The 20,583-nt window shown below is 40.0% G+C and overlaps 1 protein-coding gene across 1 annotated transcript in view; it reads right to left on the bottom strand.

The window, feature by feature from the left end:
- Nucleotides 1-20,583, bottom strand: part of rab2a.L (RAB2A, member RAS oncogene family L homeolog) — a gene marked incomplete in the record, with an annotated part of 54,990 nt that overhangs the window by 17,730 nt on the left and 16,677 nt on the right. The window contains 6 exon segments of the mRNA NM_001096668.1: nt 4,666-4,777; nt 6,057-6,149; nt 6,519-6,522; nt 6,524-6,536; nt 10,089-10,184; nt 20,368-20,435. Of these exon segments, the coding sequence (NP_001090137.1) occupies nt 4,666-4,777; nt 6,057-6,149; nt 6,519-6,522; nt 6,524-6,536; nt 10,089-10,184; nt 20,368-20,435 (386 nt within the window).

Raw genomic sequence — 20,583 nt, 5'->3', positions numbered from 1 at the left:
AAAAAATTTGGGGACCCCTGTATCATAGGAACTGCATGGTGCTACAGATTCAATGGGAACTGCAGATTAGCATCAGATATGGCCAGTACTAGCAGGCCTCATGAGGCTTCCCATAAGAATCGTCAATGCAGGCAAGCCACATTTCAGCAAATCATCTATATTTTCCCACTGCTTTATAGGTGTAGTTAAAAACTTTAATGTTCTGCACATGACTTATCCAATTGTTCCTCAGTGGGGAATAGTTCTGTTACTGTGGGTTTGGTAAAAACATCTCATGAACAGTACCCTCTGCTTCAGTGTCCCAGCGCCACCTAGTGGGGAAAACTGGGGAAAGAATCCAAAGGCACACAGGGTCAATGCAAGCAAGCTGCCTTGCGTGTTTATTGCGAAATGCAACATTTCGGGGTCATTGCTTGAGAAAGGGGCGTGACCCAAAACGTTGCACTTCGCAAATAAACACGCTTGCATTGAACCTGTGTGCCTTTGGATTCTTTCTGCGAAGACTGTTTGTGATGAGGCCGATCCTCTACCTTTGTGCACCAGGTATCGTTCTACTAATTAGCAGAGGGTGTGCGGGAGCCAAAGTTGAAAACTGGGGAAAGCCTAGCCAGTTAACACAAGGAATAATCTCCTATAGTAAAATGAAAGGAAGAAAGTAGCAAGCCATTCAACTACAAGGTGACGGCTAACATCCACATATTATTCAACTGGGGGAGCATTATTTTATGGGTTATGCAAGCTTCAGTAAATCATTTATAAGGCAGTTATAACAGAGGACACATCACTGAAGATGACACCACAAAGCATCATTTACAATGATATATTATAAGTTATTCACGGCTTTTATATATTGCATACGGTAAATATTATAACATCCTGCTAAATCCAGTTTGTAAATGTTCGGGTCAGGGCACACAGGCAGATTCGGGGAGATTAGCCCAGCGACAAATCTCCTCTTCTTCGAGGCGACTAATCTCCCTGAACTGCCTCCCCGCCGGCTAAAATGTAAACCGCTGGCGGGATGGCACTCGGAGTGATTCGTTTTACGAAGTCACCCAAAGTTTCCTTGTGCGGCAATTTTCGGGAAACTCGGAAAATGAACTGCTCCGAGTGCCATCCCACCTGCGATTTACATTTTAGCTGGCGGGAAGGCAGTTCAGGGAGTTTAGTCGCCCGGGGGTTATACCAGTGAACACCACAGATCGATCTTCTTTCGTCTTCTTCTGTCTTGACATTTCCCGGGGCAGACGCATGCGCAGTTGAACGAAATAGACGACTTTTTAGTTAAAGTTCGGCTTTTCGTTCTACTGCGCATGCGCAGCTGCGCAAAGAAGGAGGAAGACAGAAGAAGATTGCTCCATGGTGCTCACTGGTATAACCACGGCCCGGTGCAGTTTTCTCCTGATAGGAGCACCGGCCCGGGGTTTCAGGTAAGTCAATACAATCACTTGGGGTGCCTAACATTTGGCACCCCCAAGTGCTGCAAGCCTTTCCTTCTTCTTTAACCCTGGAAAACACAATTAGGTGGGGCAAATTCTGCTTTCAGAATGGTATTATCAATTGTAGCCTGAGCAACTGAAGAATGGATTCCAATAAAATACTAATGCATTCCATTAAAATAAATCTATAGCCATGCATTCCTTATGCACAGCACAGAGAGCACAGAGAGATGCAAGAGGCCCCGGTTGAAGGTTAAAGGGATACGGTCATGGGAAATTATATTTTTTTTCAAAACGTATCAGTTGATAGTGCTGCTCCAGCAGAATTCTGCACTGAAATCCGTTTTCTCAAGAGCAAACAGATTTTTTTATATTTTATTTTGAAATCTGACATGGAGCTAGACATATTGTCAGTTTCCCAGCTGCCCCCTGTCATGTGACTTGTGCTCTGATAAACTTCAGTCACTACTGCTGTTCTACAAGTTGGGAGTGATATCACCCTCTCCCCCCAGCAGCCTAACAACAGAACAATGGGAAGGTAACCAGATAGTAGCTCCCTAACACAAGATAACAGCTGCCTGGTAGATCTAAGAACAGCACTCAATAGTAAAATCCAGGTCCCACTGCGACACATTCAGTTATATTAAGTAGGAAAAACAACAGTCTGCCAGAAAGCAGTTCCATCCTAAAGTGCTGGCTCTTTCTGAAAGCACATTACCAGGAAAAATGACCTGAGATGGCTGCCTACACACCAATATTACAACAACAAAAAAATATACTTGTTGGGTCAGGAATGAAATTCTATATGGTAGTGTGAATTATATGCAGTGTAAACAGTTTAATTTAGAAATAAAAATGGCATCCTAAAAATCATGACAGAATCCCTTTAACAACCAAATCACACAGACATCCATACTAACAGACTCAGTTCAGCCCTACCATTTTGTACTGAGCAGCAGAATAATCCCAAACACTACACATATACCCCATGTCAAAATATATTCACTACTGGGCTGCTCCATAAGTCACTTTTCTGTTTGCTAAATTCATTTCATAAGACCCCCTATGTCCAGAACTCTAGTGATAAATCTGCTATCCAGGGATAAACCTTGGTGAGAAGATGTATCTCCATTATTGCTGAGCTGCTAATTAATCTTGAGCTGTCAGAATGATGTGGGAACCTGCTAAGCTGGCTGACTTTCTGCATTCCTTCCCAATGCTCCACCGCAGAAATAAAATAAAAAAAATTAAAAGGTAAGGAAGCGTAAAGTTTCTGAGCAGCTAATTAATTGGATGCCACTTACAATTAAGAATGGCTCTTGTAAGTTTTTTTGCTTTTTTTAACTGAAATCCAAGGTTTGCTCAGTGCGGTATAATGGTAGGTATTATAATAAAGGCTAACACTTAGGGGCAGATTCATTAAAGATCAGGCTGTATTTTCCAGGAAAATTCAAGTATGAGTTTATGTTTTTGGTCAAAAAATAAATCTTTCAGATTTTAAAAAAAAATAAATAAAAGAATTTTTTGAGATTTATTATACCCAGACCCAGAAATAGCTCAAATCCGAAAATACACCATCTAAGACCTGTCGAGGTGATGAAGAAGTCAATGGCCAACTGAAGATGTTAATAGCCTTCATTATGTTCAAGTTTTTTCGGAGGGGTTTGCTCGAAAACTCAAGCAATTCACGTTGAGCTCACTCGAGGTATAAAAACTCTACTCGGGACTGCACACACGCATAGATGTGGCCGCGATCTGATGGGATTTTTTAACCTGCCGATCGAGATGTGGCCGACTTTCGGCCAGATATTGATCGGGGAAGCCCGTCGGATGGCCACACACTCAGGCCAATAAGCTGCCTACTTGGTCTGTGGGCAGCTTTTATCGGCCTGTGTATGGGGTGGTCATACACTATTAGATCCATGCATTTGTCCGAGCGATTGGATTACAACAAATGAAATGGGCGCGGACGGGTCGTAGGACCACATCATCTGATTAATATCTTGCCGATTTTTGGCCAGATTGGGAGGACCCGTTGGAAGCCCCCACACACGGTCAGATAAGATGCCAAATTGGTCTAAACGACTGATCGGCAGCTTTAATCTGCCCATGTATGGCCACCTTTAGACAGTTAATTCAGAGATCATACAGAATATACCATGCATTAATGGTCTATGGCAAGCATGCTGAGACAGAATAGGACTGGACAACGATCAGCTTGGTTGGTCAGATTCTTTACATGTATGGCCAACTTTTGCACAGATAACGATCTTATAAAATACGACACAATAATAAAAGGTACCTTTGTAAAGATTACAATGGCCCAAGGGCAGGCTCTATAAACATTACTTATTAGATGTATTAAAAAGGATCTTGGTCTATGACAGCTGTCCATCTACTAAATGGGTTGCAGACTTTCACAACAACAAATACAAGCGTTCTTTTAAGACAAAAGAAAATGTCTAGCGTTTGGTTTTCTATTAACATTGCTTTAATCACCCTTGCCCTTGCAGGTCATAAATTAAAATAGTTGCTTCCAGAATGTCATGTAAACCTCAAAATGGTGAATATTGCTATGGCCTATATAAAAGACTGCTTTTATTTAATTAGCCCAAAGTACATTTTATAATACTTTTAACTTAAATGGAATCCTGATGCTTGGCTCTTTGTGCTGCTAATAAATAACATGTGTTTTCCCCACGGTAAAATAAAATTGTGCATTCCTGCTACTGGCTATTATGATATAATTTCATAGATTTTTATAGTCACAAAAGCCTTTCTTCTATATATGTCATCCTCATTAACCTTGCAGTGTCACATGTTGCCAGACAAACTTCTAATAAAAGCTTTTTAATTGAATAAACTCATTATAGGTTTCCACCTTTAAATTACCTTTTAGTATAATGTATAGAATGGTATTCTGAAATAGATTGCAACTGGTTTTCTATCTGGTTGCTAGGGTCCAATGTACCCTAGCAACTAGGCGGTGCCTTGAATGAAAGACTGGTAGATGAATAGGAGAGGGTCTGAATAGAAATAATCATCCTTTTGCTTTTATGAGTTACTAAACGTGGGTAAAATTCGATCATATAAATACCCAATTTATGCAATATGCCGACTGTTCTAAACAGTGTTCAGTGCTGCCAATTTAAATAACATCTAAAGTCAATTTAAATTACTGAATGTGCTAAGGTAAAAGAATAAAAGAATAATGCTTAGATGTTACCTCCTCCACATTTGAAGCGGTCTTTGCCGACGTTTCCATGAAGACAAGTCCGTGCTCCCTGGCAAAGGCTTCCCCTTCTTCTTTTTTTACTTCCCTTCGAGATTCTAAATCACTAAAAGACATGACAAGAACATGGATACACTTTTGCTTCAAGCCTACACAGTGAAAATATTTCCATCTGTAAATCAAAACCATACAAGGAATACAGGATGGGAGTTTAATGGCTGCTGTCCATACTGACCCCCTTGCACTATAAAAGCCTTAGTTTAGAGGGCTAAATAAAAATATCACTACTTTTCACATTAGCATAGAATAACAATTGCCCCATGACATTACTGGACAACGTTATTCGATAAACGAATACACCTATGAAAATGAAAACAGTCAAAGCTGAATTATAGTGCTGGGTCCACACAGCAAAGCCATAGGACATATACTTTATCTGTATGGCTGCCAACTACATTTTCTAATCTAATGCACGGTTTTATACATACAAGGCAGTTCTATACTAAGGGCAAGGCCAGACATAGCGTTTTTACATTGTGTTTTTAAAAAAGCTCCGTCGGGCGTAAATACGCCACTGAAACCACACGCGACCGTCAACATGAATTTTTCAGCACATAGGTTTCTTTTCCCAACATGCACATCTCATTGTTCTCGTTCCCCATAATTCCGCTGGCTGGAAATAGAAAATAGAAAAGCTATTGAGAAATAGAAAAGCTATTTACATGCAAAATGGAGCAGGAATGATCGTCAATACGCAACGTAATTACGTCAACGGCCGTAAAAACGTATATGCGTCATTTATCATTATGAGAATTTGGACGCAATATTTAGAATATGCTGCGTATTTACGTAAAGTGTGTTTTCAAACGTGCAGAACCCATAGAGTCTATTGATTTGTTCGTTTCTTGATGTATTGCCGTTTCTGCAAAAAAAACCCGCCAATACTGGCGTCCCGTGGCGGATTTCCGCCTGCAAGAACCCTGGAAGAATTGCCATAGAGCATTTTCCATTAGTTTCAGTGGTAGTGCAGTTTATGCGTATGTACGCCCAACTGAGATTTTTTTTAAAAACCCTATGAAAAAACGACACGTCTGGCCTTGCCCTAATATTAAGATAACACAAAGAAACACAAGCCATGACAAATCTGATACATCAGGCAAGCAAAATGACACATCTAAAAATGAATTAATTCCTCAGAAAGGAAACCTTGTACGAATGAATGAAGTATGACAAGGTCACAAGACCTTTTTGTTCCAGTCTGGAAAGAAAAAAGCGTGTAAGTTATCCATGTCTTCATTATATGAAGGACTGGAAAAAAACTGCTTTACCAAGGGGTTAAATAGTCGGAGTGATAGCAAAGACGAAAAAAAGACGACAATTTTTACCTCTTGTTTGCAATAAGCATGATGACCATGTTGGAATTTGAATGTTGGCGGGCATCTTCAAGCCAGGTCGTCAAATGATTGAAGGTGTCTCTTCTAAGAGGAGAAAAAGCAGAACATATATGAGGTCAGCAGTATGCTTCCACTCTTATTGTTAATGGTCACTGGATACTTTTGAACCCAGTTCTTGAAACATTCCCATGAATATCTCTACTTGCATTTAAAATACAGATGATATCAGTGATGTTTTTGTAGATGCGAATTTGGATCTCAGTAATGCATATTGCTGCCAGTCACTGGGACATCTCAGAATGTTGCATAAACCATGCCCTTTACAAAAGCAATGACTGCAATTGATTACATATTAATATCCCATATGACTGGAAACTATGTACAAGCTGTATACAAATAAACAAGGCCTGTTTGTGTTTGGTGGCCATAGCAGTGACTAATTATAATATTAACCATGTTAATATCATATAATACATGTTACAATATTTATGGAGTTTAGTGGAGATTCTAAACCTTAAAGGAAAACTATACACCCAAACAATGTAGGTCTCTAAAAATATATTTCATAAAACAGCTCATATGTAAAACTCTGCTTCATGGAAATAAAGTATTTTCATAATACTATATTTTCTTAGTAGTATGTGCCATTGGGTAATCATAAATAGAAAATTGCCATTTTAAAAAATAAGGGCCGCCCCCTGGTATCGTACAATTCACAATGCTCACAAACATACCAACAAAACAAAATTGTTTTGTCACATGAGCCAATTAACAGACTTATGTCTTTTGCTTCAACACTTATTCCTGTTACAGTTAGAGCTGCAGTATTTCTGGTCAGGTGATCTCTGAGACAGCACACAGACCATCACTAAATGATTTCTCAAGGCAAGAGATGTAAAAGGGCAAGATTAACTTAAATATATATATATATATATATATACCAGTTTGGTAAGATTTAGGGATACATTGAATCCACTATTTGGGATTCGACAGAATCCCCGAATTCTTCGTGAAAGATTCGTCCAAATACCGAACCCTAATTTGCATGAGGAAAAAGTGGAAAATTTCTTCTTTTGTGACGAAAAGTCACGCAATTTCCCTACCTGCCCCTAATTTACATATGCAAATTAGGATTCAGTTCGGCCGGACAAGGATTCGGCCGAATCCGAATCCTGCTGAAAAAGGCCGAATCCTGAAACGAATCCTGGATTCGGTGCATCCCTAGTAAGATTCTTTGACATGCCACTTAATATGATGTAAACTGTTGCTTAAGTGTTCATTTTGGGGGTATAGTTTTCCTTTAAAGGGATACTGTCATGGGATAAAAAGTTTTGTTTTTTTCAAAACACATCAGTTAATTTTGCTACTCCAGCAGAATTCTGCACTGACATCTGTTTCTCAAAAGAGCAAACGAGTTTTTTTATACTTAATTTTGAAATATTACATGGGGCTAGACATGTCTGTTTCCCAGCTGCCCCCAGTCATATAACTTGTGCTCTGATAAACTTCAGTCACTCTTTACTGCAAGTTGCGTGCAGGGTGGTGGAGGTTTGGGGTGGATTGCACACGGAGAAGCATCAGTGGGGGAACAAGGGTCCAGAGCAGGGGTAGGTGAAAGAAGAGGCACATGTTTGGTGCGCCCACTTTTGTTTTCCCTAGGCATGTGCCTATTTTGCCTACCCCTAGTGCCTAGTTCTGGCGCTGATAAGTAGTAAACTAGAATGTGGCCGGGCCCTGATCGGCAATCTGTAGATGTTGGCACGTGTCAGAAGGGCTGCTGTAAGATGGTATAGACAGTAACTGCTTAACTGCACCCAACATATTAATGGGGAAACTGGCTGGAAATAATAAGCATCAAAAGAGCAGTAACTGTAGGTGAGCAATAAGGAAGGATGTCCTGCTTAGATGTGATTGCAAAACATATTTTTATCCAGTTGCCAATTTACACGTTCCAATAAAATGAAACTTAATAAGGATGAACTAAATAGATGAAGAAGAAAGCAAAGAAGTACTAATGATCAAGAAAAAGTTAGACACTATGAGAGAAACCTTATTAGAATCACACAAACCAGAAGAGGTTTTTAATGCAAAAGAATGAATTGCTGTGCAGGTGAGAGTTGGTTTAATGATACAGGAGCTAAAGGGGAACTATTGCGAAAATTCGATTTTAATATAAGTCTCAGCATAATGAAATAAGAAACGTTCTAAATACAATCAATTAAAAATTCTGTACTGTTTCTGAAATAATCAAGTTCATCTTCACTATTTCTCTCTCAGCATCTGTTTCTCTTCATTCTCTCTTCATGCAAGAGTTGGGTGTCAGATAGTCATTGACAGTTATATCCAATATATCTTATAGGGGGGCTCCTTTTGCCTAGATCAGGGATCCCCAACCTTTGGAGCCCATGAGCAACATTCAGGAGTAAAAGGCGTTGGAGAGCAACACAAGCATGAAAAATGTTCTTGGGGTGCCAAATAAGTGCTGTGATTGCCCATTTAGTAGCCTCTATGTGGATTGTCAACCTACATTGAGACTCTGTTTGGCAGTGTACCTGTTTTTTATACAACCAAAACTTGTCTCCAAGCCTGGAATTCGAAAATAAGCTCCTGCCTTGAGGCCACTGGGAGCAACATCCAAGGGGTTGGAGAGCAACATGTTGCTCATGAGCTACTGGTTGGGGATCACTGGCCTAGATGTATAAGAGCTCACTCTATTAAAATCACCAGAAATCCTGTCTCTCTACATGCAGAATTTGGGAAAAAGGCAGTTATTTTATTAGCTTTTGTTTGTACTGGAATCAGTTATTTGATTGAGCTCTAATTCATCTGCTAGGAAGTACTAATGATCAAGAACAGGTTACAGACATTATGGGAGAAACCTTATTAGAACCACACAAACCAGAAGAGGGCAGTGTAATGTAAGGCAAAAGAATGAATTGCTGTGCGAGAGAGAGAGGGTTTAATGATACAGGCGTTAAAGGGGAACTATCACGAAAATTTAATATAAGCTTCAGCATACTGAAATAAGAAACATTCTAAATACAATCAATTAAAAATTCTGTACCGTTTCTGAAATAATCAAGTTCATCTTCACTATTTCTCTCTCAGCATCTGTTTCTCTTCATTCTCTCTTTAAGCAGGAGTTGGGTGTCAGATAGTCATTGACAGTTAAGGTGGCCATAGACACACAGATCTTATCGTACGAATCGAGGATTCGTACGATTTTCGGATCGTGTGTGGCGTGTGCCGACATCTTTCGTCCGGTGGAGATCGGTAGTTTCGTCAGGTTTGATTTTGACCTGACCGATAACGCCCACGGCACATCGTAATCGGATTGTTCTGCCATACGGCCAAACAATCAGATTAAACACGATATAGCCATGTTGGTTAATGGCATATCGGGGGAAAGATCCGCTCGTTTGGCGATCTGGCCAAACGAGCGGATCTTTGCATCTATGGCCACCTTTAGATCCAATATATCTTATAGGGGGGCTCCTTTTGCCTAGAAGATGTATTAGCACTCACTCTATTAAAATTACCAGACACCCTGTCTCTCTACATACAGAATTTGTGCAAAAGGCAGTTTTGTTTGTACTGGAATCAGTTACGGTATTTGAATGAGCTCTGCCAGGAAAGGAAGCCCTCTTATAAGATATAGTGGATCTAACGGTCAATGATTATCTGACACCCAACTGCTGCATGAAGACAGAATCATGTGAAACAGATGCTGAAAGGATAGTGAACATAAACTTGATTTCAGAAACTATGCAGATTTTTTAATTGATTGTACTTACAAAGTTTCTTATGATGAAGCTCATATTAAATTTTCATTTTTGCAATAGTTCCCCTTTAATGAAGATCCAGAGGATTCAGTTATAACGGATACCGTGATGGAGTTTTTTGTAAAAAAAAAAAAAAAAAATTAAAATCTAGTCTAGTAAATTACAAACATTTTAAAAATATCCAATCAGTATTCACTTTATAGCATCATATGAATGTAATATGTAGTTGTCTCTCTTTCCATCTGAAGGCTTACCTTGTAATGTCATATACTAATAACGCTCCTGCTGCACCTCTGTAGTATGATCTTGTGATGGATCGGAAGGACTCTTGACCAGCCTAAGGAAAATTGAAAAACACACATTTTATCGCAATTTAAATTTAGCTGCTGTGAAGTTCTACCATTTTAATTTTGCATAATATGAAAAGGATATCACAGCTTATTTATGAACATAGTAAATAAATAGACACAAGCCCAGTTGCCTATAGCAACTGATTTAGTAGCTGGTTTTGATCAGAGTACTACCACTGTGAACTTGGAAGCAAAGATCTAATTGGTTGCTGTCAGTAAAGACATTGGATTTTAGCACTAAGGTTAAAGTCTCGCACCTGCATTTTTATCCACTCCAGTTTTCCAGTGCTGCACCAATGAGGAGAGTTGAAAAACTTGAACCAGGTGGTAGCACAGAGCTGGTTACCAGGGAAGGCAAAAGGCACTCCTGGTACCTTTAAAAGCAGAATATTCTGTTTTTAAACAGGGAACTCTGCTTTTATAGAGTAGCGCAATTGCTACTTCTGAAAAAACGCAAGTTGCTTGGCAGCATTTTCTAAATTCTGCAGGACAATTTATGGGCATAGTAGATCGATAATGCACATCTGTTGGTTAAATTTATGTCTTGCAGTTGTTACAAAAAAAAGACAAATTAAAAAGTTTTTTTTGTATTGTAGCAGATTTATTCTGCTGAAAGTGTAGCATTTATGTTGCAGGCCAAGCTTCTATGTGGTTGTAGCACCTCCACACCCATTCCTTTAAATGGTGGTCCCAGGCCATGGGTCTTGGTCTAGGCATTCTCGCTCTCTCTTAAAAGCTGCAAGCGCGGGAGGATTAAGCCAGTGGAACAAAAGCTGTGGTCAAGGCAATCACTCTCTTTTAAAAGCTAAGGGCGGAGGAGGACTAAGCCCTCTGACTGCAACCAATGCCCATGTCAGGAGACACTTGCTACTGTGCTGGGAAGTGCCAGCTTTTGAATACTATGAACGGAGGTAAAGAGTTAGGAAATTGCCAACCTTCAATACTATGACCAGAGGGGGGTTTACCTTGACGTGGTATGGTGGCTTACTAATTTTATAATCATAACTTTGTAACTAATAACCCCTGTTTTTGTAAATACATGCACTTGCATAGATACTGGATTACTTATGAGACAGGGGACCAGGGAATGTGCATTGATGAATTCCCCTTTTTCTCTATAGTTAAAAAGTTGTAAATATACCAGGGAAGTGCCAAATACGGGATTTGGTTCAGAATTCTTCTACATCTCAATTATTTTATTTCAGGGACTGATGGATCAAAATGTACAGAACTACAGAATTCCAAGGGGAAATGTGTAAATCACAAATCTGTTATTTAAATTATGTCAACAGAAAGATCTGCAAGTTTGAACCATGGCAAGGACTTGTGTATTCTTGCGTGTGTGTCACTCATGAAACAAACTACCCCGCTGATCTATAGATCGTTAATGGCTGGCTTGCAACTTTCTTCTCTGACATCTTATGGTTGAGACACTTTCCCCAGTTTTTAGAAACCAGGAAGCTAAATTCGATTTAAAGGAACAGTTCAGTCAAAAATATTAAACTGGGTAAATAAGATAGGCTGTGCAAAATAAAAAAATTAAACATAGTTAACCAAATATGTAATGTATAAAGGCTGGAGTAAACGGATGTAACCCAATGGCCAGAACACTACTTCCAGCTTTGTAGCTCTATAACCTGATAGTCAGTGACTTGAAGGGGGGCCACATGGGACAATACCGAAGAGCATCCAGATCTGAAGCTCATTTGTAAGACATCCAAATCCTACCAAGAATGTCTTAGTAATGTTAAGACTAAACTTTTTATACAGTAGTTTATCTCAGTGGCAGCTGTGCCAGTCAAAAGGTGGAGACTCAAGGAGCGACAAAGAGAATTATATGGGAAGAGGGGCAAATTAGAGGAGGCGTGGAGAGAGAAGGAACGGAAGGACTATACCTACAGCTGGCCATAGATGCAAAGATCCCATTGTATGAATCCTCAATTCGTACAATTTTTGGACCGTGTGTGGAATGTCCCGAAATTTGTCGTGCCATGGAGACCGGTCGTTCAGTCGATTGGACAGGTTAGATGATTTCTGTTGTCTGGCGATAATATCTCTGCATGTATTACCGATCTGATTTTCAGTGGGAGACTGTCACCATCTTTGTCAGACAAACTTTCATACGATTGCTTAGGGGGAGAACATCGACTGATCTGTTCTTTTACTACTTTATTTAAACTGAAGGTTAGTGGCAGTCGGGAGATGGGGACATCCAATCGTTCATCTGGTATTGCAGGTAATCCGTACATCTATGGCCACCTTAAAGGAGAAGGAAACCCCCTGGGCGCAAAACCCCTCCCCTTCATGACATTTGGCGCATGCGCAGTAGATCTGTACCGGTAACTGTTCCTACTGCGCATGCGCCAGAAGACGCCGGTCAAAGCAGGAAGAAGACGCGCGTGGGAGAAGATGGCGACTGTGAACCCCGTGGACAGGACCTGCGCAGAGGGGTGAGTAACAAGTTAGGGGCATTTGCCCAGGGGGACAGGTAGGCCAGGGGGGAGGAGGGGCAACACAGGGGAGGGGTTTTGCGCCCAGGGATTTCCTTCTCCTTCAAGGGGAAGTTTGCTTGTCTGGTTGTGAAGGACTAGTAGCATGCTGTTTGTTTCCATCACTTCTGTATGACTTAGAAGGTAAAACTGCTCTTTACTTAGAAGGACTGAAATATGACTACACCGCAGCTCAAAAAGAGTAGTCACACATCGAGTGCTTTTTTCTAGGAATAAGAAACCCCTCAAAAATAAAAACAAGCTTCTCTGGCAATCCCTGACATCCCGATTTACTGAATGGTTTCACAATACATGAATCATTATTAGAGCACAGAAAGGACTCCTAGCAACTGAGCTCTGAAGACGAATCTGAAAGGAAGCAAATAACCCAGAGCTGCGCATTTGAATTCAATAACCCATTCCCTGGGGCAGCTGTTGACACTAGAATAAATAAAGCCCATTGTAAATAAATGATGAATGACATCTTTACGCCCACCATCTGCTGGTGTAAAGGTTGTTGGAAGGCCAAGGATGCAGATTTTTTTCCATTATATCGGAAGCGGCAGCCATGCTTTCAGCAGTCTCTAGACTTAATGCTTTATTTTTCTCTTTTTAATTTTTTTTAGAATAAAACCTGTAAAAATGGAACTCGGCGACAGCGCAAAACTATATTTATTTCAATTGGCAACAAAGATTTCCTTAACCTTTCAGGGAAGTGATTTATTTAATCTCTACTGGCTTCATCATCTGAAATGAAACCGATCTTGAAATATTGCAACATAACAGAGTCATAAGCCATGCTTTGTGGATATAAATGCTCGGTGAGTAATATTCTACTTAGCTCAACATAAACACTTGACTTTGTTTTCAATAAATAATATCTGCTTGCTTACAGACTATTAAAAAACCACTAGTATAGTGTTGCTCTGCTGAGGATTCCCATGGGAGCTATGCACATCTTAGGGAGCAGTCCTCCTCTCCAATAAAAACCCCAGGATTATATTTCCAACTGCACAGGAGCATTACAGGATGGGGAAGCCAAGCATAAAAAGGGGTGCCATACAGGAGCACCTGCCTCCTATTCAAGCCCCTAGCTAACTGACACTATATACATTGAGCTAGCCTTGGGGCCTTTCTATTTTTCAACTTTTAGGTTTTAGCAAACAGCCCAAGCCATCTGCATAACCTACGCCCCTGACCAGAGTCCTCTCGATCCCTCCCTGGGTTCCCTTGCTCCATACCTTTTTATACAGGTCAGACTGCATACTGAAACATAAACTTTTTCAAATTTCTGCCCCCTCTAGTAGTAACTAGGCTGCAACCCCATGTATGCATGATAGTGAGTGTAAAGCTGGCAATAGATGTAAAGATTTTTAAAAGATCTTTTCGTTATCGTGAGACCAAGATTATCTTGAAATCGTCCATCAACTAAAAAGACTATTTCAAGCGATATTGTCTAGTTGAAGCCAGGAAAACTGAGGGTAGCTGCCTGCTTGGCCCTGCAAACATAGATAGTTTTCACGGTGACTGATGAAAATTTTCTAACCTGGCCGATCAACTTTCTGACAGATGTCGGACGAAAAATCGTCAAATGTACGATCGTTCGAATCCCATTAACTTTGCGACAATTGGTTGGATCGCACTGAAAACGGTCGTTCAGCAAAGAAAAATCTCTGCGTCTATGAGGACCTTAAGTGTACACACAAGACGGGCCAGGCAGAAGCAGATCAACCAGTGAAGAAAAGGTTGTGCTCATTTATCTTAGTACATGTTAGGTTATGGCAACATATCAAAGTGTTTCAGTGTTAAAATAAAAGCTGGGTAAACCAGCCTGTGCAAAATAAAAAAATGTTTCTAATATAGTTAGTTAGAAAATAATGTAATCTATAAAGGCTGGTTTGACTGGATGTCTAACATAACAGAATACAATCTCCTGATTTTCAGCTCTTTAATTTATTTCTCTATTTACCAAGTTTTTATCTTTATACTGAACATTTCCTTTAAGCGATTATGGTAAAAATGTAGCCCTGTAATGGTAAAAATGCTGTGTTTGCTTCAGATAAGCTGCTGTGCAACATAGGGCCAGATTCTCAGCCTGAGAATAAAAGCAGGCTGAGAATCAGGCCCTATGCTGGCATCAGACTTTCCCTGTGCCTGCACCAACATCCATTGCATCAGCCTGGGTGAAAGCACATGGAGTGGATTTTGGCGACCAACACGCATATTTCTAGGCCGAAATCCGCTCTATGTGCCTGCACCTGGGCAGACACAATGGATGTGGGTGCAGGCACAGGGAAAGGCTGGTGTTTTCCAGATAATGGATCTTTCTGTAATTTGGATCTTCATGTCTTAAGTCTACTAGAAAATCATGTGAACATTAAATAAACCCAACAGACTGATTCTGCTTCTAATAAAGAATAATTATATATTAGTTGGGATCAAGTACAAGCTACTGTTTTATTTTTACAGAAAAAAGGAAACCATTTTTAAAATGTTGGATTATTTGGATAAAATGGGTCTATGGGAGAAGACATTTCCATAATTTGGAGCTTTCTGGATAACATGTTTCCAGATAACGGATCCTATACCTGTACACAAGTTTTAGTGAGTCCTGTGACAAAAATGACATCACTGAGCTCCGATTATAACCAATGACATCACTAAGCACCGTTTATAAGGATTTGTAGGATATTTATGGCTCTTGTGCATTATAAAACTATACATATTTCGCCAGAGCAAGAAAAGGCTCCAACGGTTACAGGGTTGAAAAAAAGAAATGAAAAAAATAGGTGCTGTTTGAGTGTGATCTGCAAGTTCAGTGCTTTCAGTGTTTTCCGTGGTACTTCATAAAAAACAGACCTGCAACCTTGGTGTGACATTGTGTGGTGTCAAAGACGTGCTATGATGTCGAGCCTTCTGACACTTTCAGTAATACTTTGTAGTGCAAAGAGATCTAAGCAACACTAAATATCATTGGTCAAAACACAAGCAAAGTAGATCATTTGACTCCAAATAAAATCAAATGAAATCTGTTGTGTGCATGAAGCTTTATATGGAATCCAAAATCACCTCCGTATCTTTAAGGAGGAGAAGCTGTAACAATGTTCTTCACTAGTGACTTCCTAACTGCATCCCCCCTTCCCTCCATCCTCCCTGAGCTGTCAGTTCAATTATGTGCAGCAGTCCTTTGTTAAGAATAGGATCATGCACTGTCAGCAGCAACTTCATGCAGGTCGAAGTCTGCAGCAAGAGAGTAACAAAAGAAGAGCACAGAGAGGCACACATACACACACACTAAAGGCTGACACTCAGGGGACTTTGGTAGCAGTTGTTTAAAGGAAACTGCAGATGTGGATTTTTAAAGTAAACGTGATTATCTGCATTTTAATGGGCAGATCTCCCTACCAGAAGCAGAAAGAGCCACCCATACATGCAACACTGAACAAGAGATCAGTGGCTAAATGGGGCGTACACTTTATGAGGCACAAATTATTGACCAGTCGCTTGCAAATAGTGTAAAGCAGTGATCCCCAACCAGTAGCTCGTGATCAACATGTTGCTCTCCAACCCCTTGGATGTTGCTCCCAGTGGCCTCAAAGCAGGAGCTTATGTTTGAATTCCAGGCTTGGAGGCAAGATTTGGTTGCATAAAAACCAGAAGTACTGCCAAACAGAGCCTCCTGTAGGCTGCCAGTCCACATAGGGGCTACCAATAGCCAATCACAGCCCTTATTTGGCACCACCAGGAATATTTTAATGCTTGTGTTGCTCCCCAACTGTTTTTACATCTGAATGTTGCTCACTGGTTAAAAAGGTTGGGGACCCCTGGTGTAAAGGCTAATGGCACATGAGGTGCAGCCTTGGCTTCTCTCCGTCTGCATTTTATTTGCAGGCAGAGAGAAGCTGATGATTTCCCATCTGCTCCCCTGTGTCTCTTCACTGTCAGGCACAAAGTTGGTCTGTGCAGACACACAGAGTAGATATCGTCACAGTAACACCAAACTGTGCAGTTTCATGCTCATATCAGTTTTTTGGTCTGCACACAGGACAGCCCCATACCCATCAGTGCACATGGGAGAGCAAAGAGGAGTGCATTGGCGGTAAAACCACAGGCAGACAGAAGTTGAGGCGGTGCATTGTAGCTGATTTGTCAGAATAATGCGAATTAGAGTCCTGCGCGGGTTTTTTTTTTTTGGGACCTGTACCCGCATTCTTACCCGCTTGGAACCACTACCCAACCCTACCCGCCAGTACCTTATCCGCAACCCGAACCCGCTGACCATCAAGAATCAGGAAGTGCTGTCATTGTAAACCGGAAGTGACATCATCAGAAGTAGAAATGATCAGGGGGGAAAAGGAGTAAAACAGGAAGCGCTGTCATTGTAAACCGGAAGTTACGGCATCGGAAGTAGCCGTGACCAGAAAAAAGGAGTAAATATCGCTATTGAGAAGACTCGCGGCCCGACCCGCGACTTTACCTGCACCCAGAACTTCTCCCCTCAACCCGCAAGGTACCGCAGGTTTTTGCGGGTAACCTGAGGGTACCCACCCGCTGCAGGACTCTAATGCTAATGACACGCAACATGGCCAAACAATATCTGTGGCACTGGCATAACCATCATAGAGCAGACTCCTCAACTGTGGAGTGGCCCAGGGATGAGGACTGCCGTATGATTGCTGATCCCCTGACCCTCTCTGTTACCTGCAAGTAGGTAGGTGGTTGATAGTGGAGAAGTGGGGTTGGTGGGCAGTTTCCCATAGTTTAACTGGACCGCCACTTATTATTTCTTTACATGTGACTGCCCCGTTCTTCCTCATTACAAGGTATTATAAGAAGCTTTGTCTCCCATGGGAGATACAATGACCTGTGGGTGATAAATAGCCATGTCCAAACCTGGATCATTACTGTTAAAGGCTGCTAAGCCTCTGAGCAGACATAATATATTTAATATACAAAATACAGCACTTCTATCCATATTTTTTTAGGCTTTATTTCTGCTTTAAATAGAAACTTTTGCGAAAATGATATAAGAATTTATTATAAGCGTCGGCATACTGAAATCAGAAACTTTCTTAATATAATCAATTAAATATTCTGTATTGTTTCTGAAATAATCAAGTTTATGTTCAGTATCCCCCTCTCAGCATCTGTTTCTCTTCATTCTGTCTTCATGCAGCAGTTGGGAGTCAGATTGCCATTGACCGTTAGATCCGATATATCTTATAGGAGGGCTTCCTTTCCTAGCAGACCTCATTCAAATAACTGATCCCAGTACAAACAAAATCTAACAAAATAACTGCATTTTGCACAAATTCTGCATGTAGAGAGACATGATGTCTGGTGATTTTAATACAGTGAGCTCTACTACATATTCTAGGCAAAAGGAGCCACCCTATAAGATATAGTGGATCTAACTGTCAATGATTATCTGACACCCAACGCCTGCATGAAGAGAGAATGAAGAGAAACAAATGCTGAGAGAGGAATAGTGAAGATGAACTTGATTATTTCAGAATGTTTAACTGATTGTATTTATAAAGTTTCTTATTTCAGCAAGCTGAAGCTTATATTAAATTTTCATTATCGCCATAGTTACCCTTTAAAGATGAAAGTCAGTATGGGGATGGATATTTGCTGAAAGAAAATAACTTAATTTAAAGAGAATGATTACAATTTAGAAAACAGGTCTTGTATTCTGATGTAAAAGAGTATTTGCAGCGTTGGGAGATACTCACAAGCAATACTCACAAAATGACAGTTTCAGCCACACTAGAAGCAATTATAAGAACTCCCTTGTGCCATTCCACCCTAAGATTCGGAGGGAGATTTAGTCGACCAGCGACAAATTGTCTCTTCTTCGTGTGACTAAAGCCTTTCCGTCGTCTAGAATCGTAATCGCCGGTGGGGTGGCACTTGGAGCGATTCGCTTTCCATAGTCGAATATTAGCGTGTCACCACCATTAAGGTGCACAAAGAAGGGACTTGGACCCTAGATTTTATCTAGCTAGCAATTACTATTCTAATCAGTATTTCATCTTTCAACAAAGATCAAAAGAAAATGTTAACTCTCCCTAGTTTTGGCCTTCACTGCTTTACGTTGAGCAAGAAGTGGCAGTCAATGGATTTATAGTGTAGCAACTGTCTCTGCACAACTGAAATTAAATCTCCACATCAGATCACCTTTCTGGGAGCTGCTTCCACAGCAATATCTGTTAAACATTCTCTGAATTTTATTTGCAGCATAAAGAACACCAAACAAAAACAAACAGAGATAAAAATTAAAGATTATCCAGCATTAGTTTATTGGTAATGTAATGATAGGTTCAAAGCTTGCTGCTGGTCTAGTAACCCATAAAAAGCTATCAGCACATAGCATTTATTGGTCAGCCTAATTATTAGCTTTGCTTACTAGACTGGGGGAAACTTTTATCCTTTTAATACATTCCCAGTATCACTTGAGTTGATATTTTTTTAAACACTGCCCTCTTGTGGCATGTGAAAATGTGCATTACAGTAGTATAAAGATATAACAATGCAGCCTACTGGAAACAGGTTATAGGTAATTAAATAACTTACTACAATATTGCACTTTGGGTCTCTATTTTAAAACAAGGAGCCCAGAGGCTGAATGTCAGATATAAAACATAACATATTATGAAACAGAATATAATGTACATCTATACAACGCTAATCATATGTAGTCAAAAGTAACATATTCAGCAAGACACATTTCCTATTAAACATAGTAAACTTTCAAGTTAAAGGACAAGTAAAGACATAATTACATGGTTTCACAAAATCCACTCAGTTTTATATTAATAAGTAGAAAGGGACTTTATTTAGTCTTACATGTTTTGTGTGCTTTATTATAGGCTCATGATTAAGTGCACAAAGCATGAAACACATACCCCTATATGTAATAAAATACACTAAGTTTTGCCCAGGAGCAGTAACCCATAGCAACCAATACGTTTTTTGCTTTTAAACAGGGGACAAATGCTATCTGCTGATTGGTTGCTATAGATTACTGTTCCTGGGCAAACTTGGTGCTTTTATTTATATAACCCCCATAAGGTTTTATATAGGATGTATCGGTGAATAAAGTCTTTTTTTCGTCTATTGACCTGAGAGAATTCTGTGATATCTGCTCTTTACATTTCTGAAGGTTTCTGGTTTGTAAACCAGATCCCATGTGCTACTAGTTGAGCTCTGCAAATAACTCTAGAATGAAGATTTTGTAAAAGACAAGGAAAGGGGGTGCCAGTTTGTGTTTAATTGCTTTATACCCAGACCAAGATACTTTATATGGAAGTGTTGCATTTGCACTGTCATCTTGATTATAGCCTATGAATAAGGAATGCTTCAGTAAAAATAATCCTATTAATATATGCTTTACAAAACCATCAGGCTTATAGCAAACATGGAACTTATCATCTGCTAAAAAGACATGAAATAGCCATTCCCATTTTCCCTTTCACATGAATGGGAAACATTATAGGCACTTTTCTACCCTAAACGCTCTAGAGTATTTTTTGGGCTGAAAAGTCAGACATTTTCAATTCAAGACAAAGGGGGAAGTATTTTAGACCCCTTTTAGCACAGAACAAGATTGCTGCCACAAAATGTAGTACAACAAAAAAAGGCAGAGGAAACGGACAATTGTTTTGTCTTTATTACTTACAGTGTCCCATATTTGAAGTTTTATCTGCTTGCCATCGATTGTGATCATTCTTGCACCAAATTCTACACCTGCAAAAAAGATATGATATGCAAATTTAAAAGAAGTTCATATATTGTGTGTGATTTAGTACCGTTATGGTTATCCAGAATGCCCGGGACCTGAGGTTTTCTGTAATTTTTTTTCTGTAATTTGGATCTTCATACCTTAAGTATACTA

Source organism: Xenopus laevis, chromosome 6L (assembly GCF_017654675.1).
Source record: "Xenopus laevis strain J_2021 chromosome 6L, Xenopus_laevis_v10.1, whole genome shotgun sequence".
Taxonomy (NCBI): domain Eukaryota; kingdom Metazoa; phylum Chordata; class Amphibia; order Anura; family Pipidae; genus Xenopus; species Xenopus laevis.
Note: the sequence above shows the minus strand (reverse complement) of the source record. Positions and strands in the feature narration are given on the sequence as shown.